The sequence below is a fragment of the Eptesicus fuscus genome, chromosome 16, assembly GCF_027574615.1.
Source record: "Eptesicus fuscus isolate TK198812 chromosome 16, DD_ASM_mEF_20220401, whole genome shotgun sequence".
Lineage (NCBI taxonomy): Eukaryota > Metazoa > Chordata > Mammalia > Chiroptera > Vespertilionidae > Eptesicus > Eptesicus fuscus.
This window is the reverse complement of record NC_072488.1, coordinates 56,323,272-56,342,429: the sequence shown is the minus strand read 5'-3', so window position 1 is coordinate 56,342,429 and position 19,158 is coordinate 56,323,272. Positions and strand designations below refer to the sequence as shown.

Sequence of the window (19,158 nt, the reverse complement as noted above, 5' to 3'; positions counted from 1 at the left end):
ATATCAAAGGACCCCAGGTCAGCCTTCTAATGGACTTCTCACATTTATATTAATTACTGTTGATCTTGGTTTCCAGCAACTGGACTTGACAACAAAGTGGATTATAGGACAAGATCAGGAAAGAATAAAAAGTGACTCTTGGCCTTAACTGGTTTGGCTCAGTGGATGGAGAGTCGTCGGCTGCGGACTGAAGGGACCCAGGTTCGATTCCGGTCAAGGGCATGTACCTTGGTTTCGGGCACATCCCCAGTAGGGAGTGTGCAGGAGGCAGCTGATTGATGTTTCTCTCCCATCAATGTTTATAACTCTCTATCCCTCTCCCTTCCTCTCTGTAAAAAATCAATAAAATATATATTTTTTTAAAAAGTGACTCTCGGCTTTGATACTGGAACAACATTCCATTGGGAGGCGTAGTGTGCCAGTGCATGTCTAGAGGAGGTGGCTTTGGGTGCTGAGCATGAGGTGGGCTGTGGATGGACATTAGTGCTCGGTGGTCTCTCCTTTTTTTTTTTTTTTACTTTTAATGCATTTATTCTTAAATTTTTTAATTTTTATTTTATTGTTTAAAGTATTACAAATAGTAGTACATATATCTCTTTTTTTTTTCCCATTGACCTTTCCCCGGCCTCCCCTACCTCCTGGCACATGCCCTCACACCGCCCCCTGCAGTGTCTTGTGTCCATTGGTTATGCTTATATGCATGCATACAAGTCTTTTGGTTGATTTGTTACCCCTTCCATCCTCCCCAGATTTTCCACTATAGTTTGACAGTCTGTTCGATGCTTCTCTGTCTCTGTATCTATTTTTGTTCATCAGTTTATAATGTTCTTTATTATCCATAAATGAGTGAAATCATGTGGTATTTTTCTTTTTTTTTTTAAATATATTTTATTGATTTTTTACAGATAGGAAGAGAGAGGGATAGAGAGTTAGAAACATCAGTGAGAGAGAAACATCGATCAGCTGCCTTCTACACACCCCCTACTTGGGATGTGCCTGCAACCAAGGCATATGCCCTTGACCGGAATCGAACCCGGGACCCTTGAGTCCGCAGGCTGACGCTCTATCCACTGAGCCAAACCGGTCTCGGCAATGTGGTATTTTTCTTTCACTGACTGGCTTATTTCACTTAGCATAATGCTTTCCAGGTCCTTTCATGCTGTTGCAAATGGTAAGAATTCCTTCTTTTTTATAGCAGCGTAGTATTCCATTGTGTAGATGTACCACAGTTTTCTAATCCACTCATTTGCTGATGGGTATTTAGGCTGTTTCCAAATATTAATAATTGTAAATTGTGCTGCTATGAACATAGGGGTGCATATATCCTTGCTGATCGGCGTTTCTGTTTTCTTAGGATATAGTCCTAGAAGTGGTATTACTGGGTCAAATGCAGTTCCATTTTTAATTTTTTGAGGAAATGCCATACTGTTTTCCATACTGGCTGCACCAGTCTGCATTCCCACCAGTAGTGAAGGAGGGTTCCTTTTTCTCCTCATCCTCACCAGCACATGTCATTTGTTGATTTGTTAATGACAGCCATTCTGACAGGTGTGAGGTGGACCATGACCTAGAGGTTCTCTGTCCCAGAATCAGCCACTCACAGCCTAGGCTGCAAAGAACTGAAATAGAAGTTGGTGTTGTAAGTTTTTCCCCTGTCCTTGGTGAGGGTGACAGGCTGTCTTGCCTGAGAGGAAGTGGCTATGTACCAGCCGAGATAGGCAACGGACTGGAAGGTGGAGGTGGAGCCCTCTATGCCGCGCAGAAAGAGAAAGGACTTCTTTGCCTCCTTCTCCTCATACAGTTTCATTATGCTTTCCTCCTAGGAGCAGAAAGAGGCCGATCAGAGAGGATTACCGGGAGGAGAGAGCTCAACTAACTCAGCCTCAGTAGTGACTGCTTTCCCCTCAGGGACGAGCATGGGCTGATGAGAGGAGGGTGCCAGGTATCAGCACAGGCAACGCTTCAGTTCCCAACAGCTTGGCTCTCTCTGAGATCCCACAACATCAGGTACTTCTGATTCTTTGAGACAACACCATCTTTTCCAGAACAGAGTGTCATAGATGCTCCTGCTAGACACCCATCTACAGGTTCAGACCAGTCTCATGAGATTCCCAGTCTCCAGTGGGTCTGCACATTGCAGCATCCATCACAGAAGAAGAACGAGCTTCATGACCATAAATGCTGCTTTCAGTGCAGGGACCACAGACATGAAATCTGCAGAATCCAGACTCACAATCTGCCCTTCCCTCCTCTGTGTGCGGTAGCCTGAGCTCACATGGGAGAGCCCCGACATCTCCGAGGGTTTCTGGGAGGCATTTAAAGAGGACGAGGAATGGAGAAGCTGCCATCCTGGCCTTCCTGAAATACCTTTGTGGTGTCCTTTCTGGCATTCATAGGATGCTCTGACATTAAAGTGTTACACCCATTCCAAAGGGAGCAGGTATTGGCTTGGGGACTAAGTCAGATTTCCTTACAATGAATAACCCAAGGTTGAAAAAATGTTATTTTTACTCAGTAATATATTAAATTAAATGAAAAGTCACAGTACTTCTCTCATTAGGTGCACAACCACTCACCTTAAGCTGCAAAGTAGGCTGGCCGTTAATTTCTGCACAGAACAGACAGAGATCTTCCTGGACTCCCAGGTATATTGGACTGCCTTTTTCATTAGAGATGTTAGGGTCTGTGCATGGCACTGAGAAAATAGTAGCTGGAAATAGGGACATGGAAACAGGCATCAGCTCCAGGAGGCAGAAAGGCGGTCCTGCCAACACTCGGTTGCTCTTCCCAGCCCAGTGCTGACCAGCCAGGTCTTCCCAGAAGGCTCCCCCAATTAGCCAGGGGGTAGAACTGCTCCATCATAGATGGGTGGTAGAAACCCATTTCCTTTTTCCTTCCTTCCTGCCAGAGCCCAGTTTCCCCAAAATAAAAATAAAATTCCCCACCACACTTCAGCTAACTTTGACCAGACCTTAAGCTCTAAGTGGAAGTATAGTGTGGGATTTCCACCACACTTCAGCTAACTTTGACCAGACCCATGAGCTCTAAGTGGAAGTATAGTGTGGGATTTCCAAGAATGTCCTTTAAGGGGAGCTCACTCAGCTGGAAGGAGCACCTTTTTTTGTTAATCTTCACCTGAGGGTATCTTCCAATTGATTTTTAGAGAGGGTAGGAGGGAGGAGAGACACAGAGAGAGAAACATCAATGTGAGAGAGACACATAGATTGGGTGCCTCCCACACATGCCCTGACCAAAGCCGGAGATCGAGCCTACAACTGAAGTACATGCCCTTGACCTGAATTGAACCTGGGACCCTTCAGTCAGTGGACTGACTCTCTATCCTCTGAGCCAAATGGGCTAGGGCTGAGCTCCTTCTATATATCCTGTGTCTTCCTACACTTAGGTGATGGTTGGCATGACCGTGAGATTCATAAAGCACCATGGGCTCATCACATTGGCCTCAGCCGCCTGCTCAGGCTTCTTTCACATGATGTATGCATGAGCAGAAGGGGAAATGGAGACAGGTTGTGTAGTCAACTCTTCCATGGAATTTGGCTGTGGTTGGCATATAGCATGGTGCATTGTATAGAGGAAAACAGAGCAATGGTAGGAATGAAATGTGGGCATCAAGAAGAGCTTTTTAGTATTAAGCTTGGAAATATATCAGAGCATGTTTGTCAGTGACAGAAAAGACCAAATAAATAGATAGATAGATAAAGGTGGGATATGCAGGGAACAGAGGGATGACGGGATCAAACACTGAATCCCAGGGGGAGGGAAAGAGCTGAGTTGCACTGACTTCTTCCCACAGCTTCATTGAGGCATGATTGACCCATGATAGGAGGAAGAAATATTCTCCTATTACCAGAAGAGAGGGCACCAAGTGAGAAGAGTGTGCAGTTTGGTGGTGGAAGGTGAAGGAATTTAATCTGAGGACATGGGTAGCAATAGATGAAATTTAAAGGAGAGAAGCTCCAAGGAAAAGGTTGGCTGCTGACTGGACAACCCTGTCTTGTTGAAGACATTTTCTTTGGGTAAGGAGAACTGCCCATCCCTCACTCCTCATTTCTAGGTACAGGGTTTCCTTTGCGGGAGGGAGCCACCTTGTTCTTTCTTGCCCTCCTGTGGACACTGTGCTGGTTCCCAGAAGTAGGAGAGGCCACAGCCGAGCTCATACAAGGTCAGCCCCATCCCCAGTGGAGCTGGTATCCCTTTAAGAGGCAAACATTGTCACTCACCAGGTTTGACATTGTTGTCGTCAGAAGGAACTGCGATTAAAGACTTTCCCTCCAGCACCCACACCATCTGTAGACTATCACGAATACTATAGGTTCCTGGATGTCCTAACTCTGCCAGGTGATGGGGGGAAAGTACAAAGCACACGTGAGGTTACTATCAACTTTCAGGACTTGGGCTGCATCCTGTAATACAGTGGTTTCCCCACCCCCACCCCTTCCTATTCACTGTTTTACTTCCCTCGATTTTAGTTACCCACACTCAACTGTGGTCTGACAATATTAAAAGGAAAACTGCAGAAATAAATAATTCATAAGTTTTAAAATGCATATCATTCTAAAGTTGTGATGGGACCTCACATCACCCACTCCATCCCACCTGGGATGTGAATCGTCCCTTTGTCCAACATGTCCTCACTGTATATAGTGTCCACCCAGTAGTCACTCGATAACCGTCTGAGTTATCAGACCTACTCTTGTGGTATCACAGTGCTTGTGTTCCAGTCACCCTTATTTTACTTAACAATGACCTCAAAGCATAAGAGTAGTGATGCTGGTAATTCAGATGTGTCAAAGAATAGCCGTAAGGTGCTTTCGTTCAGTGAAAAGGCATATGATATATAGGAAATAACATAATATATTTGGGGTTTGGTACTTATCTGTGGGTTCAGGCATCTGCTGAGGATCTCGAAACATATCTCCCTCAGATTGGAAGCTGAGGGGGGGTGGGTGACTGTACTGGCTTATGAATTTCTGGGGTAGATTTACTGTTCTAAGAAAGAGTGGCTATAAGGAGAAAGGGAGGGGCTGTTTTGTGGATCAAAGTGTCTGAAATCATGGTCCCCAAAGATTTTCAAGGGTTATTAGTAACTTGTCCTTTTCTGATTGACAGTCTCTGAGTACTAAAAAAAATAAATAAATAAAATAAAAAATTAAAAATAAAAATTGGTCATCAGTATGTTGTTTGTATTTTTCTTTGCCCTCTTTATCAAACTAAGCAAACAATTCTAAACACAAGTAAGACAAGAACTAAATGCTCTGAGATTTTCAAGTGCAGCTTTCATGATGTGAGTATTTCAGCAAATACATCTGTAGCTGAGCAAATGAAAGGACATGGTGCCCCATTGGCCCTGGTGAGGTCCGATGGAGACTGCCATGCTGGTTTGTAATTTGCCACTTACTTCCTGTGGTGGCCACGCTGCCTTTAGATTTTCCAAGAAGATAAGACAGATCAGATGGTGGCGAGGAGGTTGTCATCATCTGGCCTTGTGAAGGAAGGAGGGAAGAAAAACACATTGTTCATTGCCCTGCCCTCCCCCTGGGACTGTATGTAAAAATTGTTTGGAAGATGCTGCCTTGAGATCCTGTCCCAGCTGCACATGTGAGACTGAGGATGGGAAGAGCATGTTCCCAGGCCAGACAACCCCAAGTGGAAGCTCCCATTTCTGTCGGGACTAGATGGTCCTGGCTCTCCAGACAGTGGTGGCCTTGGGGTACTCTCCACCCATCACATATGGGGTTGCTAGGAGGTTCCAGAGTACCCCCAGGCACCTTCTAGGATGAGTTTCTGGATTTAGAGAGGGTGTGTTCATCTCTGTTTAGCCCTCACAGCTGGTAAGTCACCACTTCTCCTGACTTCAAGTTTGAGAATCCTAAGTAACTGCAGTAAGCCTGTCTCTCTGCCCCCATCTTCCCCTGTTCCCCATCCAAACAGGCATCTCTAAGGACCCTGCGGTGGACATCCACAGGCTTCAGGTCATAGGACACCTGTCTCTGGGCTTCTGGTCAGGGCAGCAGGAAGAACTCCCCACAGTGAGGAGCAGTTGTTCACCACCCTCCCTGCCTCAGGACCCTCAGTGCCTGATTCTACAGTTATCCCTAGAGGGGGAGTAGGCAGCCACCCACACTCGTGGAAGCAGCCCAGCTCTTCTGATGCCCTGAGCCTTGGATCCCAGGCCCCTCAGCCCCAGAAGCTCCTCAAGGCTAGGCACAGGGCCATGAGAGAGCTGCCCACAATGTGGCTTACCTTTGCTCAAAGAGATGCTCTTGTGCCTGGGCTAATGCAACCTTAGGCTCCTTCGCATTCAAGGGCTCCTCTACAAAGCTGATCAGGACTCCCGGCCTTCTAATGAGCATTTAAGGGCTGGGTCACTTCCTGGTCTGGGTGTGCCCACATTGTCAAGAAGGAGGGTCTGGCACAGAGGTCCTGTGAGTGTCACTGGGTAACTGGGAGGCAACACAGATGTGGTCATTCTGGTGTCCGAGAGAGACCAAAGCAGATCAGAAGCCAGGAAACAATGGTAAAGAAACACGGATGAAGCCAGTGCTTTGTGATTGAAAATTTCTTGGGATTGCCTTGGGGACAGAGGTGTGATTTATGTCACTGACTGAGTCACATCTCATTCACAACTTTCAGGAGTTTTATACAACCAAATATCCAGAGCTTATTCCATGTTGATAAGCTAAGAGAAGTACCTGATTAATCATTTAATCCTCATAACAACACTTGAGGGGCTATTAATCTTTATTTTTTACTAGAGGCCCAGTGTGCGAAATCCCAGAAACCTGCTGCACTTCAAGACCTGCCACTCCTCAAACCCATCAATGCACCTCCTGGTGACCAGTCGTTTGGTTGTTAGGGCGTTATGGCCACTGGCCTTTTATAATATAGATGCAAAAAACAGAGACCCTGAGAGATAACAAAACTTACCCAAAGTCACATGGCCAAGATACAAGCCAGATGTCTCTGTTCTTAACCACTGCGTGATGTTTCCAGCAGCTGCGACACCAGCCTGTGACCCATTGTGGGTGCTGAAATCTGGACTATGTCCAATGCAGGGGATTCATGCGCCGGAGGGACCTGGGAGGCCTGTGGCTTCCCAGCTCTGACTGGGGATCAGACTCGGCCTCAGCAATGGCATAGAAGGGAATCATTACCCTTGAAGCCCAATATTGTCGGTCAGCCCTAAATGTTAAAAAATCCTACTCGTTCTCTGCCAAAATTTGCCTCCATGTAAACTCACAACCACTGGCTTTGGTTCTGTTCTCTGAAATCCACTGTTAACTCTCTCCCCCAGAGTACTGCCATAGCCCCTCCCTGGTCTCCCTGCCTCTGTTCTCACCCACAGAGTAAAATGTCCACCCGCCAAGATCAGGGTCAAAGGTATAATGTGGTCCTATCACTCCCCTGTCAGAACTCTCGAATGGCTTCATCACACCCAGAGTAGTAACTGAAGCCCTCAGCATGGCCCACCTCCGCCTCTGCCCCGCCCCTGCCCCCTGCCCCTGCCCCTTTGACTCCCTGCTCCAGCTGCGCTATCATCATACTATTGTCTGTATCTATCTGTCATATCTCTATATTTATTTCTTGCTTAATCCCTTTACCTTTTTTCACCAAGTCCCTCGCCTCTGACAGCTGTCAGTCTGTTCTGTGTATCTATGCTTTAGTTTCTATTTTGTTAAATTGTTTTATTGATTAGATTGTACATATAAGTGAGATCATATGGTATTTGTCTTTTTTTTTTTACTGGCTTATTTCACTTAGAGTAATAATTTCCAGGTGCATCCATGCTGTCACAAATGGTAAGACTTTCTTCATTTTTATGGCCGAGTAGTATTCTAAGATGTAAATGTATCACAGCTTTTTTACCTACTCATCTACTGATGGGTACTTGGGCTGTTTCCAGATCTTGACTACTGTAAATAATGCTGCAATGAACATAGTGGTGCATATATTCCTTTGAATTAGTGTTTTGTGTTTCAGATATATCCCTAAAAGTGGGATCACTGAGTCAAAAGATAGTTCCATTAACAAAATGGTGTTGTTGTTTTTTAAGAGAGAAACATCAGTGTGAGAAACATCTATCAGTTGCCTTCCACACGTACCACACTTGTTGATGTTGATTTGTTGTTGATAACCATTCTGACAGGCATGAGGTGATATAAACTTTTGTACAGCAAAAGAAACCACCAACAAAATAAAAACTAATCCCACTGCATGGGCGAATATGATACATCTGATAATAGGTTCATTTCCAAAATATATAAAAGCTTATACAACTTAACATCGAGAAGACAAATAACACAATTTAAAAAAAAAAAAAAAAAACAGGCAAAGGATCTGAATAGACACTTCTCCAAAGAGAACATACAGATGGCCAATAGACACATGAAAAGATGTTCAGCATCACTAATCATCAGAGAGATGCAAATTAAAATGCACGTATGAGGTATGATCTTATCACCTACATGCCAACTCCATCAGACTAGGGCACTTGTCTGTCTTATTAACTATGTGCTTTGTATCAGTAATGGTGTCTGGTCCATTATTAGAATTCATTAATATTTGTTGAATATACAAAGGACTGAATGAAGTGTTCCCATGAAAAATAGGAAAACTGGGAGGAGAAAAAGGGAGTTGTGGTAGGAGACTAGAGATGCTCTTCCACCCCATGTCAGGGCTAAAGTGCCCTGGGAGAACCTCTCAGACAAGTAGGGGAGACTAGCTGCTTTGTTACCAACTGGAGAGAACTCTGGGCCCACCTTGGCTCCTTGGCCAATGCCAGGTGTGAGGAGAGACTTCTGGGAAGAATTTGACATGGTTCCAGCCTTGTACCCAGGAGGCCATATACCTCAGTTGGTCCAAGAGCACCCACGTCGGTGCCCATCACTCCGGTGTACTTATTAATTGAGCCCCTTCCACTCTCCTCCGTGTCCACAACTCTAGGGAAATTACTGACAATGGAAAGACAGAAGAGATGCAATTCTACAATTTTGTAGGAACCCTGAAATACGAAAGCTCAGGGAATGTCGTGCTGTCGCCTGGAAGAAATATAATCTCTGACACCAACATGGTCACTCAGAGGCTGGAGGCAGATCTCAGCAGAGGGGGAGGAGGTTGGGACAATGCCTGTGGGCCCTGGGAGTCAGTACTGTGTTTGGAAAAATAGTAGCCCAACATCTTTCTTCACATCTTGGGGACAAGTAGAAATGTGAAGGAAAGAGTACATGGATTAAATGTCTGAGGAACCACATTGGAGAGAACAAAGTTCACTGATATGTGGGCAGGACCCATGATCCATCAAAAGTTAGACAAGATAAGTCTTCAAAATCAATATGCTCTGGATGGCTGGGAGGCACATGGAATTATGGCTTATGAGTTCCTGGAAAGCCCATGGCGATGTCAGAGGCCCTGCCAGGACAGGGCGATTACTTTTCAATGAGCTGTGTGCCAGCATCATGCACTGAAGTGTGGAGTGTGATTTCTAATCATGAGACTCTATTTGTACCACCCCTCCCAGTAAAGTAGTGAGGCCTGCAGAAACCTGTGTTTGGGAAGATACTACCTTCCCAGCAATCCTTGCTCAGGGTGTATGACAAGTCATGGCCACTGCAGCTGACATTCTCCTCACAGAAAGCCTCACTGAGCCTCAGGCAGGAGGTACCCGCGGGCACCAGTGTGCGGAGCAGCCCTCACAAGGCAGAACCTCCTTCCTTTCCCACATGTGTAAAGTTAATTCTTCATAATAAGCATTTCAATAATTGCAAGTCTCTGTTATTTAAAAAATGCTTAAGGTGATAGGAGGATCACAAACCAGGCCTGAGCAAGGAGGGCCGCCCACACCTTCAAGAGCAAAACCAGGAAGTGAGTCATCAGCATTGAATTTGAGGAAAGAAACTTTAGAGGACTGCCCCAGGGCCAAGGATTGGATGCTGATGCTGCAAAATGACGCATAGCAAAGTTATTCGTAGGAGTGAAGCCCTCAGTAGGTGAGGCAGGGGTGGACCTCCTGAGACTGTGCAGCTTCTGCCACTCCTGGTCCAGAAACAGTATATTATCTGCCAGCCTCACACCAGGAAAAAAACAGCCCAGGGTACAGTCCTCCAGCTCCTTAGGGGAGGTGTGCAAGCTGCTTCTCCACTCAGGGTGCCTCACCTGGCAAGACCAGCTCCAGGCACCCTGCCCATGTGGACCCTCGATCACTTCTCTAGATTGGCAGTGAAGGGAGCCTGGCTCAATGCTCCAGGGATCTGAGCTAGCAGATGCGCAGTGTGTCTTCCAAGTAGGAAGCTGGAGCAATGCTGTCAGAGTTCACTGCCCCTGCGGTGTGCCCAGCCCCTGTCAGCCTCACCGCTCCGGGGCTGCTGAACCAAGGGGAGAGGGACTGGTGGGTAAGTGTCCCAGCCTCCCCTCCTCTGGTGAGACCATGCCAGGGTTTCTCAGAGGGTTCCCTGCCCCAGTTGCCCACAGCCCTGACCAGCACTAGAGTTCCTTCATTGGCTTTCTTGAGATCCTCTCCTAAATGAGTTCCCTGGTTTATCTTGGGGACAATCCACACTAAGGTAGCAGTTTAGTGTCAAAAGCAAGAAACTTATATTCAAATGATGTGTATTCAAAATTTGGCTTTGCAACTTTCAGACCTGTGTCCTTTGCAAAGTTTTTTCACATCTGTGATTGGGTCAGCAGTGTGCCTTGCTGGACCGTGCAGGCTAAAGGAGACTATGCAGACCCCTAAACATGACAGCCTACTGGAGCAACTGGCCTAGTGAGGCCCCCACATGTGTCACCAGACCCCACACTGCTTCTACCAGCCTTTTGACTGTCACCACCAGTGGATCACCCTCGTCTTCACCTTTGAGCTACTTCATCAGCCTACTTGGCCACATAAAGACACCCTCTTGTTCACACCCGGTAACCTCCTCAGGATCCTGGCTGCAAGGGAGCATAAATGGCCATTACACTCTTGTCCTGGGTGGCCCCACAGTCTCCTCCTCAGGAGTGTAAAATCATAAAGCCCCCACAGGTAAATGTGCAGCAGGTATTCCTGAGTCAGAACTAGGGTTCAAAATCCAGCTGGGTCTACGAAGAGGAGCTGCCCCATGTGGCCATTAGCATGAGCTCACTTCCATGCTCTAGGAAGGAGCCTCTGACATCACCGCTGTGCTCCCTCAATAGGACTGACCCAGTTGGATATCTGAGGGGAAGGGTTCAGTGTTCTGCCATTGGGCACTAAGAAGCAAGCCTCCAGGACACATTGAAATTAATGCAAACTCACTCATACCACATAAGGGTCCTTTCAGATTCTTCATTTCATCCTGTAAACACACGGAGCTCTGTGTGGCCAGGCACTTAATCCAGAGTGATGGGGTTGGAAAGAGTTGTTGGAGGTGATACCCAATAGCCCAAGGTCTATATTTACCTCTCCCTAGTATGGAGGTGACATCTTTTATAGTCAAGGGATAGAGTCTCCTGAGAAGGGACATTGTGTCAAATATGAAGAAGAAAATTTCTCTCACTTCAAGAAAAGGACTCCGTAGGGATAAAGTCTGTGGATAAAGTCTCCCCTCTTTCTTCAGGTAGCCCAACTAGATCTGCCTTGGGGTTTTATTTCTCAGTCCAGCGATTTTCATCCGGTGAGCCATAAGAATTTTTATAACACGCAATACCTATTTACTCATGCAATACCTATTTATAACGTGCAATACCTATATATTTTATAACATGCAATACCTATTTACCTCTTTTCCTTTAGATTATGAAATAAAAAAATGACAACAGTCAACACAACAATAGCCACCCGATGTGAATAAATCAAAATTATACCTATTTTTGCCCTAGCCGGTTTGGCTTAGTGAGAGAGCATCAGCCTGCGGACTTAAGAGTCCCCAGTTCGATTCCAGTCAAGGGCACATGCCGGGGTTTCGGGCTAGGTCAGCGGTCGGCAAACTGCGGCTCCCAAGCCACATGCGGCTCTTTGACCCCTTGAGTTTTTAGTGAAGGCCAGCTTAGGAGTACCCTAATTAAGTTAATAACAATGTACCTACCTATATAGTTTAAGTTTAAAAAATTTGGCTCTCAGATTTTATGGACCCAACTTCCAGGCTGGTCCCCCATGATCCTCATGGATCCAGGCTCCAGGCCAACATCCAAGCCCCCAGACTCTAGGCTCACCCCAGTGTCAGGGTGGCCCCCATGGCCCCGGACTCCAGGCCAACTCCCACAAACCCAGGTTCCCAGCCTGCCCCAGTACCAGGACAGTCTTTGTAGATCCAGATGCCAGCTCACCCCAGTAGTCCTCAGCACCCGACTAGCCACTACAGACCTAAAATCCAGGCCTGCTCACACAGACGAAGGTCCCAGGCCCACCACTGCAGACTAGGGCACCAGCCCTGCCCCAATGAACCCAGAAACCAGCCAGCCCCTGTGGACCCAAGCACTAGGCCTGCCCACATGCTGACCCAGAAACCATATCTGCCCATCCAAGGACTCTAGCAGCAAGCCCTCCCACAGATACCACAGTCAGTCCACCCATAATATCTGTATGGGATGACTGGTCAAGGGCTTTTCCTGCTGAAGCCAGACTGTAAAAATGGAAAGAGATGCCTTCTTCCTCAAAAGTGCAGACACCAATGAAGGACACAAGAATCATGAATAATCAAGGAAACATAAAACCGCCAAAGGAAATTAATAAAGCTACATAGAATGATTCTAAAGAAATGAAGATCAATGAATTGCCTAAAAAATAATTCAGAATAATCCTCTTAAAGAAATTTAGCAACAGATAACTAGACAAAATTAGGAAAGCAATGCATGAACAAAGACATAGAAACCATTAAGAACAAAACAAACAGAAGTCCTTCAGTTGAAGAATGCAATGAATAAACTGAAGAATTTCATAGCAGGCTGGATTAAGCAGAAGAAAGAATTAATGGACTAGAAGACAGGTCATTTGAAATTATTCAGTCAGAGAAAAAAAAGAGTGAAAAAAACCCATGTGAATTATGGAATTCTACTAAGAGAAAGAATTTATGCATTATTGAAGCCCTAGAATTTGAAGAGAGGAGAAAGGAGCAGAAAGCTTATTTAAAATATAATGGCTGAGCATTTCCCAAACCTGAAGAGAGAGTTGGACATCCAAGTTCATGAAGCTCATCAATGCCCCTGAAATTTCAACCCCAGTTTATCTTCTCCAGGACACAATAAAATAAAACTGTCTAAAATCACCACATTTTTTACGTTTAAGTTACACAATGATGTATGTGAATTGTATCTCAGCAAAGCTGGGAAAACAGGAGTGATTTAGATTTCCCTTTATGAGAAGCTGCTGCTGGAGGAGACTGACCGACAGCCTCAGGATGCCACAACCTGGGCTGCTCCCAGGCCATGACTGAGCACAGCAGCACAGGCCCTTTCTGGAACCGGGAGCCTCTACAGGTAAGCTTTGCCTGGGGCTCCCCATCAGTCAGGTCAAGACTTCCTCAAAGTAGTCACAGCTGCAGTGCAGCCCGAGGCTCTTCCTACCCACTCCTCTCTTCCCCATTGCTAGTGTCCCACTTGCATTATGGCCTGAAGGCTCTGACTGCCTGCTCCTGATCCCTCTCTCCTACATCTTTCTTGTACTTTTCTCCTAACACATTCCCTGCCTGTCTAATCTCACTGAGGCATCTTGTCTTCAGAGCATCCAAAGGAACATGATGTAACTGAGAGTGAACTCAGGGACATGAGGCAAGATGTACAAGAATACAAACAGTATGGTTTCATTCTATAAAATGTAAAGGCTGGCAACACTAAACTATTTGGGGGAGATATGCATATGTGGTGAAAGTATAACAAAATGCAAGGGAATGATAACCATGAAATTTAGGGTGACAGTTACATCTGAGGGAGGGAGGGGAGCCAGATGGAAGAGGAATGTACAGGGGGTCCAAAGGTCCTAGTTTTGGCTGGGTGATGAGTTCACGTGGGTACCATTTATTTACATCTAGGATATAGTTGTTATTAATATTCCCTCAAACCTACTCAATATTTATTTTAAAACATAGATAATGGGTCCTAAAGAGATTTTCTGTATTTTCTGAATATAATAACACAATAATAGTTGTAATTTATTGTTTACCACAATTTTATTCCTTAGTTTAAAAAAATCTTTTAAAAGTGAAATGTAACAATTATTTTAAAAGCCATATGTAAAACAAAACAAGCTAAAATGTTAACTATTTAAAAGGTAGAAATAAATCAGACATCAGTAATAGAAAGAGAGAGAGAGAGAGAGAGAGAGAGAGGAAAAAATGAATTCAGTCATATGAGAACACCAGAAATTTTTGCATCTAAGTTTTACAAAGAGAAAAAATATTTTAAAAATATTTATGAAAGTCTGAAGTATAAATACCCAGATATTCCAATCCAAAGGCATGGATCCATGAAGAAGGAAGATGCTTAGTCCCTCTCCGTGGACTTGAGCCCAATCTCAGCAAGCTCAGGAAGGAATACCTCTTCCAGAGGAAGGACCTCTCCCCTGGTCTATACCCCAAATTCACAATTGGCTTAAGACAAGACTACTATTGGGAAAAAAGGAAAATCATTTTAATTCAAATAGTCAGGGTTAGATCACTGATGGTGTACTAGACAACATTATTTTTGAGACCCTGAACACAACCTGAGTTTTCATATAGAAAAAGAAAATTTTTCACTAGTCCTCTTCACTCTGATTTTGCATTTCCAAAAACGAAACTTTCACCTAAATGTGGTCAGTGTGTGTGTGTTTTTAATTCTTTGAATGTGATCAGTTTTAGCTTTATGACAACTTTTAGAATCTTCTATTTTCTCTCACCTCTGCCAAAACAGCCACTGTTCTGATTTCTATCATCATACGTTAGTTTTGCCTATTCTTGAAGTTCTTACAAATAAGATCATACAATATGAACCCCTTGTGTCTGGCCTAAGGTTGCTGACATTCATCTAGTTGAATGTGTACCAGTAGTCGATCTTTTATTGCTGAGCAGTATTTCTTTGTATGAATATACCACCACTGGTTAATGGAAATTTGGGTTCTTTCCATCTTAGAGATATAGGAATTTTATTTGAGAGTTTGAACGTTTTTATTCAAGTCATTTTGTTCAATTTGCTTTTAAGTCACTCAAGTGAGGACAATCTTAGCAAAGTAAATGTCAAACAAATCAGTAACAAATATACACTTTTATGTATTTCTTTGTTTCTGTAGAAGCACATAACTTGTTGAAAATATGATTAATCTGAGTTTTTATAAATGAAACTCCACTGGGAAGTCCAGAAGAGTACATCCCAAGTGTGGTTAACCATCAGTGCTCCATAGGGTCCTTAGTCAAAATGTTTTTAATCCTCACTCAAGGATATTATTCCATTGATTTTTAGAGAGTGGAAGGGAGGGAGGGAGGGAGGGAGGAGGAGGAGATGGAGGAGGAAGAGAGAGAGAGAGAGAGAGAGAGAGAGAGAGAGAGAGAGATTGCTATAGGAGAGTCACATTGATTGGTTGCCTCCCACACGCACCCTGACCCAGCTGGGCATCTAGCCTGCAACTGAGGTACGTGCCCTTGACCTGTAATCAAACCCATGACCTTTTGATCTGAGCGCTGATACTCTAACCACAGAACCAAACCCACTAGAACCTTAGTCAAATATTGGTTCTTTTTCTTTTCCTCTCCTGAAGGTATCTTTTTCAATCCTCTCCTGAAGGTATGTTTTCATTGATTTTTTAGAGAGAGAGAGAGTTTTGCCTAATGTTATGTGGAATCTGCTTTTCTCTGCCATCCACCCGTTTGGTCCTGTTGGGACATCCTGAAGCCAGGCAGACCTCACCAGTAGCCCTTCTGCTTCACCCTTTCTGCTTTCGTTACCCTGGTCCCAGACAGGCTTCTCCCTGATGACCCTTCCAAGTCAGGTATGACATTCTCCTACCCCTTATAAAGCCACACTGTGAAGGAGCAGCCACAGTGTGACCACCCACAGGAACCACACTGTCACTCTGTGAGCCACGCTGTCACTCCATGGGACTTTCACGGTGTCAGACCCTGGAAAATCCACATCGGCTGACTCAAGTCAGGGACCTCCCTCACTGCAGTTTAAATGACAAAGAATAAAAATACATTATGATTATGAGATGCTAGAAGATCATTTAACCCAGGCCCTCCAGGGAGAAAGGTCTTGGATTTACACACCCAAACGGCAGCACTTAGGGACCTAGCAGCCCAGCGTTTCTTTGCAGTAAAGCTGTGGGTTCTGGTGAGGGCAAGTGGCCTAAGAGGCCAAACCATCCATTCCAGGGTACACATGTGCCAAGGCCCAGCCACAGCCACGTTTGGCTCCAGTCTGGGTCTGGAGCTGCCCCAGTGAATAGCCCTGGCCCAGGGGGATGTGGACAGCACTGGGTGCTGAGGGCCGTGCACAGAGAGGGCAGAGGATGCTGGGGTGTCGAGAAGAACCAGGTCTGAGTGCAGGTGTTCCAACCCCCCAACCTCACCTGCACTAAGGGACAACCCAAAGATAGGGGCTCTTCGGATGACTATTATTGTGGGGTCGTCTCAGCACTTGTGGGAGCAGCAATAAGAGTATGAGCCTCAGAAGATATTCCCAAGACCTTCTTGGGACACTGGTTCCTCAGGTCCTTCTCTTGGATGGGGACCAGGAAGCCTGGCCCCACAGGAGGCCCTACACAGGACACCTGAGCCGCATCCTGGAAAAACCTTCCAGGCAGGCTTGCTCTGTTTCTGCCATCATCTTGGTTCCACGTTCCCAATGCAAAATGCCTGGTGAAGCCACAGAAACCATCCCTGCTACAGAGGAGGAGTTGCCACAGTCCAGGCTGAGACAGGGTCTGGAACCGAATCTGACAGTGATGAATCAGTACCAGAGCTCGAGGAACAAGATTCCACACAGGCAACCACGCAAACCCGGCTGTCGGTGGCAGCTGAAATCAATGCAGAACCAGTCAGCAAAGCAAAACAGATCCCGAGTGAAAAGAAGGCGCCCAAGGCTATGTCCAAACTGGGTCTTCGACAGGTTACAGGGGGCTACAAGGGTGACTATACGGAAATCTAGAATATCCTCTTTGTCACCACAAAACAAGAGCCCAGCCTCAGATACCTACATAGTTTTGGGGGAAGCCAAGATCGAGGATTTATCTCAGCAAGCACAGCTAGCAGCTGCTGAGAAATTCAAAGTTCAAGGTGACACTGTCTCAAACATTCAAGAAAACACACAGACTCCAACTGTACAAGAGGAGAGTGAAGAGGAAGAAGCTGATGAAACAGGTGTGGAAGTTAAGGACACAGAATTGGTCATGTCATAAGCAAATGTGTCAAGAGCAAAGGCAGTCCAAGCCCTGAAGAACAACAGTAATCTATATATATAAAAGCCTAAGTGACTGTTAAAACTGAACAACCCGAACAGCCGGTCACTATGACGTGCACTGACCACCAGGGGGCAGACACTCAACACAGGAGCTGCCCCCAGGCTGCAGGACCCAATCACTGATGGGGCCTGCCCGCCAACCTCCTGGTCCCTTCCCCCAGCTGACAGGCCCCGACCACCTGATCGGGGCTGGGTCCCTGAGCTGGGACAGGGAACTGGGGGTGGGTGGCAGCAGACATGGCCCCTTTCCCAGGGGAGCAAAAGGCTGGCTCCCTCCTAGGGGCTGGCAGCCAAACTCCCAGGTCCCTGCCCCCAGCTGGCAGGCTTCAATTGGCCCGCTGTTCACCTGCTGCGGTGGTGGTTGGCCCCTCCCCCTGACTGGCAGGTCCCAATCACCCAATTAGGGCTGGGCCCCAGGCTGGGATGGAGAACTGGAGTGGATGGCGGTAGACAGGGGCAGCAAGAGAAGGAAGACGGGGGAGGCAGGGAGGCAGGGAATCATGCAGTGGCAGCGCACAGATGGTGAGGAAGAAGGAGGCAGGGTGGTGGGGAGGTGGGGAACCTGATTGGTCCTGATTGCCAGCCAGGCCTAGGGATCCTACCAGTGTATGAATTTTGTGCACTAAGCCTCTAGTACAGTGATGGCGAACCTATGACACGCGTGTCAGCACTGACACACGTAGCCATTTCTGATGACACGCGGCCGCTGAGGCGGCCGCATGCTGAGGATGAAACATTGCGAAATAATGTTTTTCCTCAAAGTGACACACTACCCGAGTTATGCTCAGTTTTTTGGCAAAGTTTGACACACCAAGCTCAAAAGGTTGCCCATCACTGCTCTAGTATGTACTAATATATAAAGAGGCAGGGTCCGTCATGACCTAAACATCCGCATGGACAACTGAACACCAGGCTAGGGTCCCAGCCACCCATGTCGTGGCTGTGGGAGGGACCTGTGGGCCCCAGCCACCCATGCTGCAGCAGCAGGAGGGATCTGTGGGAACAGAGCCATGCTGCCATCAGACTGGCCTCTTGGTCCCTCCCCCCCTGCCCTCAGGCCTGGAGAACCAGAGCCATGCTGTGACGGGACTGGACCCTACCTGAGGGGTCCCAGATTGTGAGAGCGTGCATGCTGGGCAGAGAGACCCCCTCTGAGTGCATAAATTTTCATGCACTGAGCCTCTAGTATATATATAAAAGCCTAAGAAACCATTACAACCAAATGACCAGAATGACTGGTTGACCAGTAGCTACGATGTGCACTGACCACCAGGGGTCATTCGTTCAACACAGGAGTTGCCCCCTGGTGATCAGTGCACTCCTACAATGGGAGCACCACTCAGCTGACCGACCCATCTAGGCAGCCCACCAGCCTGGCGGCAGCCACTCACTCCCTCAGTAGTCCTAAAGATCCAATCTCTGGAGAACTGGCCAGGCACTCACAGACCAGTGCCACTGGCACTATCCCAACAGTGCCTCCAGCCTTCTGGAAGTCGACCTCAGGTACCATGGCCACTTCACCTCCCTAGATGCTCCACAAGGAAGAAACAATATAAAAACGGCCACCAGGTGACTCCCGACAACTGGCAGGAATGTCAACAGGATGGATCCAGATTCCAGGCCAGCAAGGGCAGTCCCACCACCCACCTGGAGGGCCGATCACGTCCTGCCCCCCCACCCAGGATCCCACCTGTGCACAAATTCATGCACTGGGCCTCTAATAATATTGTAAATACTATTATGGGATTAACAATGTAA

At 46.4% G+C, this 19,158-nt stretch overlaps 1 protein-coding gene and 1 pseudogene across 1 annotated transcript; one reads left to right on the top strand and one right to left on the bottom strand.

The window, feature by feature from the left end:
- Window positions 1–1,597: 1,597 nt before the first annotated feature.
- Window positions 1,598–5,495, bottom strand: IL36B (interleukin 36 beta). Its single transcript, XM_028137397.2, has 4 exons — window positions 5,417–5,495; window positions 4,239–4,349; window positions 2,577–2,710; window positions 1,598–1,819 (listed from the first exon to the last, which is right to left on the bottom strand). Exons 1-4 carry the CDS (start codon window positions 5,493–5,495, stop codon window positions 1,598–1,600), a joined length of 546 nt encoding a protein of 181 aa, XP_027993198.2.
- Window positions 5,496–16,792: 11,297 nt separating this feature from the next.
- LOC103303239 (nascent polypeptide-associated complex subunit alpha-like) lies at window positions 16,793–19,158 on the top strand (annotated as a pseudogene).

Coding starts and splice junctions, on each gene's coding strand:
- IL36B (XM_028137397.2), bottom strand. CDS start 5,495: ATGATGACAACCTCCTCGCCACCATCTGATCTGTCTTATCTTCTTGGA. Junction 2,711..4,238: donor CGACAACAATGTCAAACCTG/GTGAGTGACAAT, acceptor CCCTATTTCCAG/CTACTATTTTCTCAGTGCCA. Junction 1,820..2,576: donor AGCCTACTTTGCAGCTTAAG/GTGAGTGGTTGT, acceptor TTCTGCTCCTAG/GAGGAAAGCATAATGAAACT.